This window comes from Entelurus aequoreus, linkage group LG09, assembly GCF_033978785.1.
Source record: "Entelurus aequoreus isolate RoL-2023_Sb linkage group LG09, RoL_Eaeq_v1.1, whole genome shotgun sequence".
NCBI lineage: Eukaryota > Metazoa > Chordata > Actinopteri > Syngnathiformes > Syngnathidae > Entelurus > Entelurus aequoreus.
Window position 1 is genome coordinate 19,226,683 of NC_084739.1, and position 12,955 is coordinate 19,239,637.

The 12,955-nt window shown below is 39.2% G+C and overlaps 1 protein-coding gene and 1 long non-coding RNA gene across 9 annotated transcripts in view; one reads left to right on the forward strand and one right to left on the reverse strand.

Annotated features, from left to right (window-relative positions):
* LOC133657233 (uncharacterized) overlaps window positions 1-12,955 on the forward strand; it is a 972,718-nt gene that overhangs the window by 600,477 nt on the left and 359,286 nt on the right. The window lies entirely within an intron of this gene.
* The window catches only part of dst (dystonin), a 235,001-nt gene that overhangs the window by 80,722 nt on the left and 141,324 nt on the right, over window positions 1-12,955 (reverse strand). For all 8 annotated transcript variants that reach the window (XM_062058283.1, XM_062058282.1, XM_062058281.1 and 5 more), the window contains 6 exons: window positions 8,198-8,350; window positions 4,811-5,044; window positions 4,443-4,718; window positions 1,600-2,148; window positions 1,200-1,376; window positions 67-190 (listed from right to left, as the gene is read on the reverse strand). In XM_062058283.1, the coding sequence (XP_061914267.1) occupies window positions 67-190; window positions 1,200-1,376; window positions 1,600-2,148; window positions 4,443-4,718; window positions 4,811-5,044; window positions 8,198-8,350 (1,513 nt within the window). The remainder of the gene's footprint in view (window positions 1-66; window positions 191-1,199; window positions 1,377-1,599; window positions 2,149-4,442; window positions 4,719-4,810; window positions 5,045-8,197; window positions 8,351-12,955) is intronic.

The window sequence follows — 12,955 nt, forward strand, 5'->3', positions numbered from 1 at the left end:
GAAAGTTCAGTTATTTGAATTGCAAAGCTTATTAATAAGCAGCTGTTGTCACATTTGAATGCTCACCTACTGTCTCCTGGATCTCATCTAAGTTGCGCAGCAGGTTCCCTTCAGATGTGACCAAGGACTCAGCTGTTTTGCGTAGCGTGTCAATAGCAGTTTGATGCCCGCTCATTTCCCCTTGCAAAGCCTGTGGATAACGACCGAGACCAGGTCAGTGACCCAGCGTGACAGCAGAATCAAAACTATCGTTCATTGCGAGTGTAATTTACCAGATTGAACACAGAGTCATCCATCTAAAATGTACTTTTTAACGGTTTCAGTGTAAGAAAACCTGAAAAATCCTCCTCTCTTATTAGCATGATATTGTCTCTGACCCACCTCTAACTACATGACATTATTGAAAACCAGGCTTTGCTACACATCTTAAAATAACGCTTGGAACTCTGCATACTATCCGTCAGTCATGTTTTAGTAATTCTCTATTGTGGACGCCTCAAAGGTGGCATTTTTTTCCAAATCTTCTGTATAATGCCATGTTTTGATATTGTCAATAGTGCTGTGTGGGCGTGTGTCTGTGCGTGTGTGTGTGTGTGTCTGTGCGTGTGTGTGTGTGTGTGTGTGTGTGTGTGTGTGTGTGTTCTTTTTTTCCTGGTTTAAAGCACTTTGTGATTCAAGATTCAACTTGCCTGTCCTTGGAAAGTGCTATACAAATAAAGTTTGATTGATTGATTGATTGACTTATTCAAAATTGTTGAAAAATACAGTACAGTATAGTGAGACCTTATGATTCATTCAAAACAAAAGTATTCTAAAAAAAAATATTACATGAGATTATCACTATCATTGAGGAGTCTAGTGGTTTTGAAAACTACTTTTTTTCTTTTGTTGGCCCTGACTCAGGTTCTTATCTTTATTTATGCTTCGATTTGAGTGAAATATTTAACAAACTGCAGCCAATATCTTTGTCAGCAAGAGTCATCTTAAAATAGCTATAACGTCATATTAAGAGGAAGTAAATTACTGTATATGGTATGCTTTGTACAATAAGTCATCCACGGCAAGCTCAAGCTCCCTCTGACTTTTTAACCTCACTTAATGAACACATTCTGGCATTTTTACATGACTGCTACACATAATTTAGATGGCACAAAAACAACAACAATTCAGCCAACTAGAGTACATCTGGTGTGTCTTGCCTTGGTGTCCTCCAGCTGTTTCTGCAGCATTTGCGGCTCTGCTGCGATGGCTTCTGACTGCTGCTTCCTGGCCTCCTCCTCGGAGCTCCCGAGCCACTTCACGAGGGCCGTGCTGGAGTCGTCATACCGCTTGTACTTGTCAACAACATCTTTGAGGTTGTTGCCGAGCTGATTGCACTGGAATGAGCAAAGAAGGGGCAAAAAGGTGTCACATTTATTATATATATCCTCATGTCAAACATCATGCAAATGCATGAGGTGGCTGTCTATAAAGTTGTAGAATTTGGTGATGAATAAAATTAGGATTTAGTAGATGCTGCCACCATGCGGTAAAATGATGTCATTGCACACTTGATTTTTTTTTTTTTTTTTTTTTTTTTTTTTTTTTTTAGCAGAATACCTGCAAGTGTAGAGTCTTGTATCGACTGGCTGCAGAGTCCAGCTTATCCTTGACAGCAGAACAGGTTCCTGAAGTGTCCACTTGCATCTGGCCGTTTTTAGACATTGGGTCAGATACCCCACAGGCTTTGGCCACATCCAGTACCTTCTGGCCCGAAATGGTAATAAAACGAAGGTCCCCCTTGTGAGAGATGACATCCTCAGAGAAGCTCTTCTGTCGGAGGAGTTTATCGTTGAGGATGTTTAGTGAGCACTCAGAGGCGCTCAGTTGCTCCATCTCGCCCTCAGCCTGCGCTAACCAGTCCTCAAACTCCTCGGAATCGTCCTGAAATTTCTTCAGTTCCTCCTGGACGCTCTGCATCTGCTTCATCTGCTGCTCAGCCTGGGTCAGGGAGGCGTCATAGCGACCCTTAAGTTCCAGGATGTTCTTTTGCAGTTTTTCCTTCTCATTTGGAGACAAAACATTGGCTTGCTTATCCAAGAGGGCCTGGGCCGACTGGGTGGCCACGATTAAATCCTGCTGCTGGGACAGAATCTCCTGATGGCGAGCCTGCATGAACAATAAAGACTTGAAGACCGTGATACTGTGTACCGTATTATATAACATAATAATTACATAAGAAATACATCATTAAAGGTGACTTACAATGATTTTTGTTAGGGCTGTCCGATAATATCAGCAGTCCGATATTATCGGCCGATAAATGCTTTAAAATGTAATATCGGAAATTATCGGTATCGGTTTCAAAATTATCGGTATCGGTTTCAAAAATTACAATTTATGACTTTAAAATGCCGCTGTGTACACGGACGTATGGTGAAGTACAGAGCGCCAATAAACCTTAAAGGCACTTCCTTTTTGTGCAGGCCCAGTCACATAATATCTACGGTTTTACACACACAAGTGAATGCAAGGCATACTTGATCAACAGCCATACAGGTCACACTGAGGGTAGCCGTATAAACAACTTTAACACTGTTACAAATATGCGCCACACTGTGAACCCACACCAAACAAGAATGACAAACACATTTCGGGAGAACATCCGCACTGTAACACAACATACACACAACAGAACAAATACCCAGAACCCCTTGCAGCACTAACTCTTCCGAGACGATGCAATATACACCCCCCACCCCCCTCCCAACCCCGCCCACCTCAACCTCCTCATGCTCTCTCAGGGAGAGCATGTCCCAAATTCCAAGCTGCTGTTTTGAGGCATGTTAAAAAAAATAATGCACTTTGTGACTTCAATAATAAATATGGCGGTGCCATGTTGGCATTTTTTTCCATAACTTGAGATTATTTATTTTGGAAAACCTTGTTACATTGTTTAATGCATCCAGCGGGGCATCACAACAAAATTAGGCATAATAATGTGTTAATTCCACGACTGTATATATCGGTATCGGTAGATATCGGAATCGGTAATTAAGAGTTGGACAATATCGGAATATCGATATCGGCAAAAAAGCCATTATCAGACATCTCTAATTTTTGTCTTTTCCGACTTGTGTTAAACAATGCCAAAGTGTCAAATGATGGGGGTTATGAAGTCTTGTTACATCGTGACATCAGAGCAAAGAGGATATACTCATTTGGACATTAAAGGGGCTGTTTGCAAGAATTACACAGATACCTAGAGGGCGCCAACTTTCCAATGTATTTTACACAGTAAATCTCGCCTTCTCACAGCTTCTTCTACGTAACGACGTAATTATGTACGTACATAAGGTAGCTTTAGGTGTTGTTAGCTAATAATAGCAATTTGGATAGCTAGCGTTAGCTGTCATTGAATGTACAAAACCAGAGAAGTAGGCACGTGTAAATTGTAAATAAAAACAGAATACAAGGATTTGCATATCCTTTTCAAAGACAAGATACTTAACGTTCGAACGGGTAAACTTTGCTATTTTTTGCAAATATTAGCTCATTTGGAATTTGAAGCCTGCAACATGTTTCGAAAAAGCTGGCACAAGTGGCAAAAAAAGACTGAGAAAGTTGAGGAATGCTCATCAAACACTTATTTGGAACATCCCACAGGTGAACGGGCTAATTGGGAACAGATGGGTGCCATGAAATGCTCAGTCATTCACAAACAAGGATGGGGTGAGAGTCACCACTTTGTGAACAAATGTGTGATCAGATTGTCGAACAGTTTAAGAACAACATTTCTCAACAAGCTACTGCAAGGAATTTAGGGATTTCACCATCTACCATCCGTAATAATTATGGCCTCTTAAAGACAAATATTGTACTTTTGAGAGAACATTCTTTAGAAATGTTCTTTTATCATACCTCTATTTTGGAGAATGCATTACATTTTGTATTTTAACAATTACATAAGAAAGAAACCATTAACATGATATACTACCACAATTACTGATGTGATCCAATATCAAAGATCAGGATGCAAATTGTCAGGAATTGGGAATGGGACGTAGGGATTAACGCGACAATATTGCAATTTCCAGGAATCAATGCAACTAAACTGATATATTTTTGCATTAGTGTATAGTAGGAAACGTAAATGAAAATGAAAAAATGCATACATTCTGCAACAAACAGATTTTTAATTCAAATCTGCAGTAAATCCTCTCAAGGGACGTGAATGTACTTAAGAGTAGCAGCACTAAATATTGACACAGTGGACACAGTTTGGAAATATTCACAGTGAGATGTAGTCACTTGTGCCATTTTCAGTTGATAGTAAATCTATACAGCTTTGCAAGCTGTAATAAATTCAATGTTTTATTGTGCCTTGAGAAGATATACGGTGATGAAAATGTTTGCTGCAAATGCGAGTAATGTACTTTTGTTGAGCAGTAAACCAAACATACCTTCAATCTTTCATACTGTTTGTCAACATCCATGCTGGCATCCTTCTTCCCGTCAAAATCACTTTCACTGCGTTGCAGACTATTTCCATTGGCATCATCCCTCTCTCCTTTCCGTAACTTCTCGGATGTCTCTTCTGGCAGGTTTCCGTTCTCTTTGCTTATAGAGTCAGTCTGATCAATAGCTCTCCTCTCATTTTCATTGCCGATGTTGGACATCCACTCCAGTAGACCTTCTATTTTGTTTTTGCTTTCCTCAAGTCGCTCAACAGCTGCAGCCTGACCAGACAAATGGCAAATAAAATGTGCATATATGTTGATAAAAAAATGGCTTGCATTTTACTAGCGGTGAGAATAGAGCTGCTGCTGACCTTTTCACTCTCCTGTTTTATGGCTGTGGTGACAACCTTCTCTAAGTCCTTCCTGGATTCCTCTGCTCGCTGGTGGATCAGCTTGGCCTTGCTTTCAGCTTCATCCAACTTGGTTTCAATCGAAGCGATTTGATCCGTCGTCAGGTTGGCCCGGTTTTCCTCCAGAAACCTTTTTGTGCCAGTGATGACCTCATTCAAAGCGCTGGCGTTTGTCAAAACGTCTTTTTGCAAAGCCTGCAGATCACATAAGAGGAACAGTCAAGACCCTGACTGATCATAAAAATAATGCATTTGCTGAGCGAGGGGGTCTCAAACTCACGACCCGAAGGGCCATATTTTGCAGACTTCAGCGCACCCTGGGCGGCTAATAGTTTTATATATTACGGAAATATTGAGTCCCACTATAAAGAACACTAAGACCTGATTTACAAAGATCCAAACACCATGCGCTAAACAGCGTGTGCAAACTATAAAATCGTGTCCACTGTCAGTGGGCATGTTGCGTGTGATCTATTAAGTACAATTAATATGTACAATTGATAAGTGCAAAAGTGGTGCAGACTGCCTTAACTTAATGATGTTTTAGCATGTACTATGCGACTTTCACCATGGAGACACTCATTTACTCCACCTTCATACTCAGTGGCCTAGTGGTTAGAGTGTCCGCCCTGAGATTGGTAGGTTGTGAGTTCAAACCCCGGCCGAGTCATACCAAAGACTATAAAAATGGGACCCATTACCTCCTTGCTTGGCACTCAGCATCAAAGGTTGGAATTGGGGGTTAAATCACCAAAAAAAAGATTTCCGGGCGCTGCTCATTGTTCCCCTCACCTCCCAGGGTGTGATCAAGGGTGATGGGTCAAATGCAGAGAATAATTTCGCCACACCTCGTGTGTGTGTGACAATCATTGGTACTTTAACTTTAACTTCATGTTCTCATGCTGCTACCCTGTGGTGTTTTGCTGTTTTATAACATACAGCAGACAACTATAATACGTGCCACTTATTCTGGGCATTTTAGAAGCGGTCCAGCAGTGCGACTTGCAGTCCTGCAGTTCGATATTTGTACGCTAAAAGTGTGCCCTGGGAGACGCCGGCACTTATTGTGAGCGTGCACTCGAATGTTTCAAAAGCAAGAAAATGCATGTTGCAAGAAGTTTAATTTCTCATGTTTATGAAAAAAAATTAACGTCATAAAACAAACACTAGCAGACACCAAAAAGCATCGACTTAATTCGTTTTAGTCAGTTCATTGAGTCATCCAGCAGCTATCAAATTTGAAATGATATTGCTGAATAGAATTCTATATTTGTAGACAAGCATACATCGGACGGGCCTGCTGGGCGATCGCCTCCTTTCTCACAGCTATTTAGACTTAGACAAACTTTAATGATCCACAAGGGAAATTGTTCAAAACATAGAGCAGACAACTATAATACGTGCCACTTATTTTGGGCATTTTAGAAGCAGTCCAGCAGTGCGATTTGTAGTCCTGCAGTTCGATTTTTGTACGCTAAAGGTGCGCCCTGGGAGACACCGGCACTAATTGTGAGCGTGCACTTGAATGTTTCAAATGCAAGAAAATGCATGTTGCAAGGAGTTTAATTTCTCATATACACTACCGTTCAAAAGTTTGGGGTCACCCAAACAATTTTGTGGAATAGCCTTCATTTCTAAGAACAAGAATAGACTGTCGAGTTTCAGATGAAAGTTCTCTTTTTCTGGCCATTTTGAGCGTTTAATTGACCCCACAAATGTGATGCTCCAGAAACTCAATCTGCTCAAAGGAAGGTCAGCTTTGTAGCTTCTGTAACGAGCTAAACTGTTTTCAGATGTGTGAACATGATTGCACAAGGGTTTTCTAATCATCAATTAGCCTTCTGAGCCAATGAGCAAACACATTGTACCATTAGAACACTGGAGTGATAGTTGCTGGAAATGGGCCTCTATACACCTATGTAGATATTGCACCAAAAACCAGACATTTGCAGCTAGAATAGTCATTTACCACATTAGCAATGTATAGAGTGTATTTCTTTAAAGTTTAGACTAGTTTAAAGTTATCTTCATTGAAAAGTACAGTGCTTTTCCTTCAAAAATAAGGACATTTCAATGTGACCCCAAACTTTTGAACGGTAGTGTATATGAAAAAAGTTAACGTCATGAACACTTGCAGACACCAGAAAGCATCAACTTAATTTGTTTTAATCAGTTTCTTTAATCATCCAGCAGCTATCAAATTAAAAATTATATTGCTGAATAGAATATTTATTTTTGACATTCCATATTTGTAGACAAGCATACATCGGACGGGGCTGCAGGGCGATCGCCTCCTTTCTTACAGCTATTTAGACTTAGACTTAGACAAACTTTAATGATCCACAAGGGAAATTGTTCAAAACATAAAGCAGACAACTATAACACGTGCCACTTTTTTGGGGCATTTTAGAAGCAGTCCAGCAGTGCGATTTGCAGTCCTGCAGTTTGATTTTTGTACGCTAAAGGTGCGCCCTGGAAGACACTGGCACTAATTGTGAGCATGCACATGTTGCAAGGAGTTTAATTTCTCATATATATGAAAAAAATGAACGTCATGAACACTAGCAGACACCAAAAAGCATCAACTTAATTTGTTTTAATCAGTTTTTTTAGTCATCCAGCAGCTATCAAATTTGAAATTATATTGCTGAATAGAATATTTGTTTTTGACATTCCATATTTGCATACGTAGGACGGGGCTGCAGGGCGATTGCCTCCTTTCTCACAGCTATTTCAGTGCAACTGCCAGTTTCGATGCACATATCAGACATGCTAAATAAAAATGCAAAACAGCTCCGCATAACAGTTTTAGTCTTGATAAATCCCACTGCGTGTGTTAAAAAAACTAAATTAGCATTTTCTGGCGATCAGCATATACTGTATTCATGAAGACAGACACGCTAAATGGATCGTGCTCCTTATTCTGCCTAATTGAGACACAATCCTCTGCGCACAAGCTTAGTAGATCAGTTTTGCATGCTCTATCAAGTTTGCACATGTTTTAATACACGCAAATCTTTTGTAGATCAGGCCCTTAATACAATAACAGTGCAGACACAAAAATGTCAGCACACTGGACAAAACAAAGAGCAAGCTGGAGTGCCTCTAACCATCTTCTGCGGAACTCAATAGAGTAATGACATACCATTTTTACATTCAATTTTAATGACTTAAGGCCTACTATAGCTCAAGGTCATTATAACTGCTAGTAGAAGTAGTTAACTAATTCAGCCACGTGGTTAAAACGTGATCCTGAAGTGAATACGGCCCAGCCTCACCCCGACTCTACTTCCAGCGGCCCTGAGGTAAATTGAGTTTGACACCCCTGCGCTAAGACATTCTTTTCACCTGATGCTCCTGCTGGTACTGCTGCAGGTCTGCGACACACTCTGCACTGTCAGCCTGCTGCTGATGACCAATCAGACGGTTCTCAGTCAAAGTGAGACCGTCACACACTTCCTCCAGCTTGTCTGCAATCTCTTGCTGCCTCGCCAAAAGGGACTGTGAACAAAAACCACGTCAGATATTTCGCTTACTACATTACATACCAGTGCTAACATGGCAGAAAACAGGCACAAATACATTTCCTTTGACACAACAAGAGTGAGAACATTTGGTATGCTGTAAACATGCGAGCCAGTCATTGTTTTTGGTGTTGAGAAAGTACACGAGGACATTATGCCGAGTGAGTTAATGCAATATGAAGGAAGTCCAGCAGTGCATTATTTCAACTGTTAATTGTTTATGTGGTCTCTGGACACCTGTAGAACACAGCACATTGGTTATAGTAACATAGTAAAGCATGCCATTAGGTACTGAAAGAAAGAAATGAAAATATCATATAGTGACATTTCACAATAAAATAGTCTGTCATGGACAGTGGCATAAAAAAAACAACGTAATGAGTAAGCCTCTTTTACCGACTTGCATTTTAGTACAAGATCCATGCCAAACTGCCAACATATGAATTGTGCGCAGCATATCCACAAGCAGACCTTCTCCTGCTCTTCCCTTTCCTTGGTGAGCAACAGGACATCTAAGGTGCACCTCAAGGCGACAAGTCTGTCCTTCTGGTCCCTAAAGGCTCGCTGGGTGCTGCTGAGGAGCCTAAGGAGGCAGCGGCTCTGAGCCGGACTCAAGAAGAGAGCGTGCTCGGAAATAAAACTCTGGACATCAAATGTGACGTCGTCCAGTTTCAGCTTGGCCACCTGGTGTAGACAACGTTCGGCTTCCTGCAGAAAGGACAGGCTTGTGATGGGTATTTTAATCATTTTAATAGTACTCAAAAACAGTATTTGCTTTAAATTTTGTTTGTAAAAATGTTGATCTAAATCTAATGCTATGAAACTATGACAAAATATGACTTCAGGGTCTGATAAATTATCCTAAATATTGTTCCACAGATATTTTCATGAAATGTCGGTGAAAACATGTTTGTCAAAATTAACAAGTTAACTCATGTGATTAATCACAAAAAAATATGCCATTAATCACGGTATCACACAATTTATTTTGAACACACATGGTTCTTTCTGTTGATGGCGGATGGTTACCTGAAAGGTGGCACGGGTTGTTATAATGTCAGTAATCAGGTCAATGCATGCTTCTTTGCAAAGATGATTGAGAAGACTCCGACTGGTGTGCTCCCTGGCAAATTTCACTTTAATATGAACCCCGACTGGACTTTAGATAAATCTGTTGCCACGTTTTGAGCAAATAAATGACATACATTCAAGTAAAACATTTTAAAAATTTAAATTACAATAAAATTACATTTGTGTCAAAATGTAGGCTAATTAAAATGTTGTGAGCAAGTAATTTACAGTGATTAATCATTAATAATCCAGATTCAACAGTGTGATTAATCTGATTTAAAAAATTAACCATTTGACAGCACTAGTTTTGATACATTTTTAAAACATCAATATAACATGATAATTATGATAATAATAATAACACAAAATATATATTAAATACTGTTTTATTATGTGTTTTTTAAAAACAATCAAATCATACAGTTGTCATAGTTTGCCTTGTAAAATATTCTGTAAAGCATTTGGCAAATTGTATTTCCATAAGAAGGTTAATCTAGATGTGATCTCAATTAAGTATTGAGTTTATATAATTTCAAATGTCATCATCAGATCAGAATTGTCATTGTTATCTGATATAGTAAAAGAAAAGAAAAATCATCAAAATATAAAATGTGTTATTATTCCAGTACATTAAATTATTATTATATTCTTCTAATTAAGACTTAAAACAAAACATCAGCATGCTGTCAAAGATTATCTAATAAAATATGGCTGAGGTTATTAGTGTGTGTGTTTTTGTGATGGTAGTTGTTTAAAGGATGTTTTCATAAAAATATAGAATAAATAACTACATCATTACCTACGTGTTTACTTATCAGTCAAACTATGCTAAAAATTATATATATGTAAACTAAAATGTCATAAAAAGATTTGTTCAAATGTGATGTAAATTGAATGTTTGGCAAAAAATAAAAAATAAAAAATAGAGAAATTATTTTTTATTCAGATGGATACATTTCTCTCAAATCACGTTATCATCTAGTATTATTGTACAGTACTGTATACTGGGTGGCACATACGTATTTCCTTTTACTTATTAAGATCCAAAATGGTAGTAGTTAAATAATTTTTTTGCAGATGGTTTTGTGTGACTTTAAATACCTTGCTTTTCTGTATCCAACATTCCAGTTCTTCCACATCACATACATTGCAATCCACATCCCCCATGTCAAAATTTTTTTGGATGAGGTCTGCTAGACCTTCAAGATCAGCGAGATGTTTCTGGTATGTTGATCCCAAATGTGCCTAAAATCACAACACAACCACTAATGACACCTATGTCTGGTTATATTGTAAATAGTTAAATAAATAGTTTGAACTCCTACCTTTCTAGTTTCCATTGCTTGAAACAACGATTGACTCATTTCGCCATGCATTTGGGCAACGGCAGTGAACTCGTGCTCCAAATCCATGTAAATTGAAGCCAGATCCTGATAAATTTGTGTGGGAATGTTGACATCAGCAGCATGTAGGAGAAGTTTGGCTTTTTCCATGTCTGCTGTCAAAACACTAGATAGAATTGAAATTTGGGATCCTAGGGCCTGGATAAAAGCAAAAGAAACCACAACGTTAGAGACAGCGGCAGTACAGTGTATTGTCAGTACATGTTTAGAATTCACTTTGTAACCTGAAACTCCTCTATTTGAATCTGTAATTCCTCCACATTGCCACCACTTGGTTCCAGAGTTAAAAGGTCTTTTTTGACATCATGTAAAACATCCGCATGATCTTGGAGTTTACCAACACACTCCAGGTAATCCTGGACGGAGGAGAGCTGTTGGAAAACAAAGGAGAATGAGATATTTCAAAAGCAATGAGCATAAAGGTGGAATGTTGTCTTCACTGAAAAAAATATGAATTACTGTAGTATTCACCTCCTCCATATTGCTGACAAAGGTTTGAGAAGGTAATTGTGTCAGCTCAGTCTCCTCTGAGCTCTCCTCCTTGATGCTTTCCAAGGCGTGGGTGTCACCCACAAGAGCACTTTGTAGGGTATCCATCACTTCCTGGAGCACAGTGATGTTGTGTCCTGAGGAGACACTCTGGAGTACCTGCAAAAGCTGTTGCTGGATAGTTGGAGCATCAGACTCCTCTTTATTTTTCCCAAGTAAAGCATCAGACTCCTTGTCATTGTTGCTGGTTGGACTACATGCATTTTCTTTTACAGGTAGAATGTAGTTTTCCTCACATGTTCCACTTGCTGTATCAGACCGTACTTCAACTCCTTCATCTGGAGCATCAGTCTTGTTTTCTTCTTTTATTAGAGCGGCATCAAACCCCTTAACTGTTAGAATTGGGGTAACAGACTTTGGGTTGTCAGACCCCTCTTCATATTTTCTGAATGAGGTATCAGACACCACCTCAAGTTTTCCAGATGAGGAATTTGAATCCTCTTCATTTGTTACAGGTAGGGAATAAAATGTATCCTTAACTGCTCTGCTTTGAGTATCAAACACCTTTTCGTTAATTTCAGTGGGGTCATCAGACTTCTCTTTGTCATCTCTAGAGCTACAGTCTTCCATACTGCTTCCATTAGGGCCATCAGACCACTCTTCATCTTTAAAAAATGGGGTATATGACTCGACCTTAACTTTACCAGGTAAGGCATTCAAGCTGTCTTCATCTTTCACAGGTTTAGAACAATACTTATATTTATCTGTTCCACATGTAACACCAAAAACCTTGTCAACTCCTCCTGTCGGGCCATCACACTCATCTCCATCATTTCTAGTTTGAACGTCAGAGTCCCCTTCCTCTTTTGCAGTTTGGGTATCAGACTGATTTGCAACTTTTGCAGGTGGCACATCAATGTATTTTGCTTCTCCTCTAGTTGGGGCATCTTTCACAATTTTTCCAATCACGGTGTCAGATCCAAATGTAGCATAAGGTCCCTGTTCATCTTTTCTAGTTGAGAATTCACACCCCTCTTCCTCTATACGTTGATCATCTGAGTCTTTTTCATCTCTTCTAGTTGGGGGATTGGACTCTTTGGCAAGGTTTCTAGTCAGAGTATCAGACTTCGCCGTATCTTTTACAGGTACAACATTATTTCCTTCTTTTCTAGTTGGGTCATTAGAACGCTCATCTTTCCGCAGTGAGGTATTAGAGTCATTTTCAGGGCCTTTATCTTTGCCATGTAGGGCATTGAACTCTTCTTTACTGGTTGAAGGGTTAAAGTCTATTTCATTGTTCCTAGTTGGGGTAACAGACTCCACTTTATCTTTTATGGTTGGTACATCAGGATCTTTTTCATCTTTTCTATTTTGGGTATCAGATTCTTTTACAACATTTCCATTATTGATATCATAGCACTGTTCATCTTTTGTTAGTGTATTACCAGAGCCTTCTTCATCTCTTCTCTTTGGGGTATTAGATCCCATTGCAATGTTTCCACCTGGGGAATCAGACACCTCTTCATTTTGTCCAATTGTAGCATCAGTCCACTCTTTGTCTTTTGTAGGTGCAGCGCCACAGACTTCTTCATCTCTTCTAGTTGAGATATAAAACACAT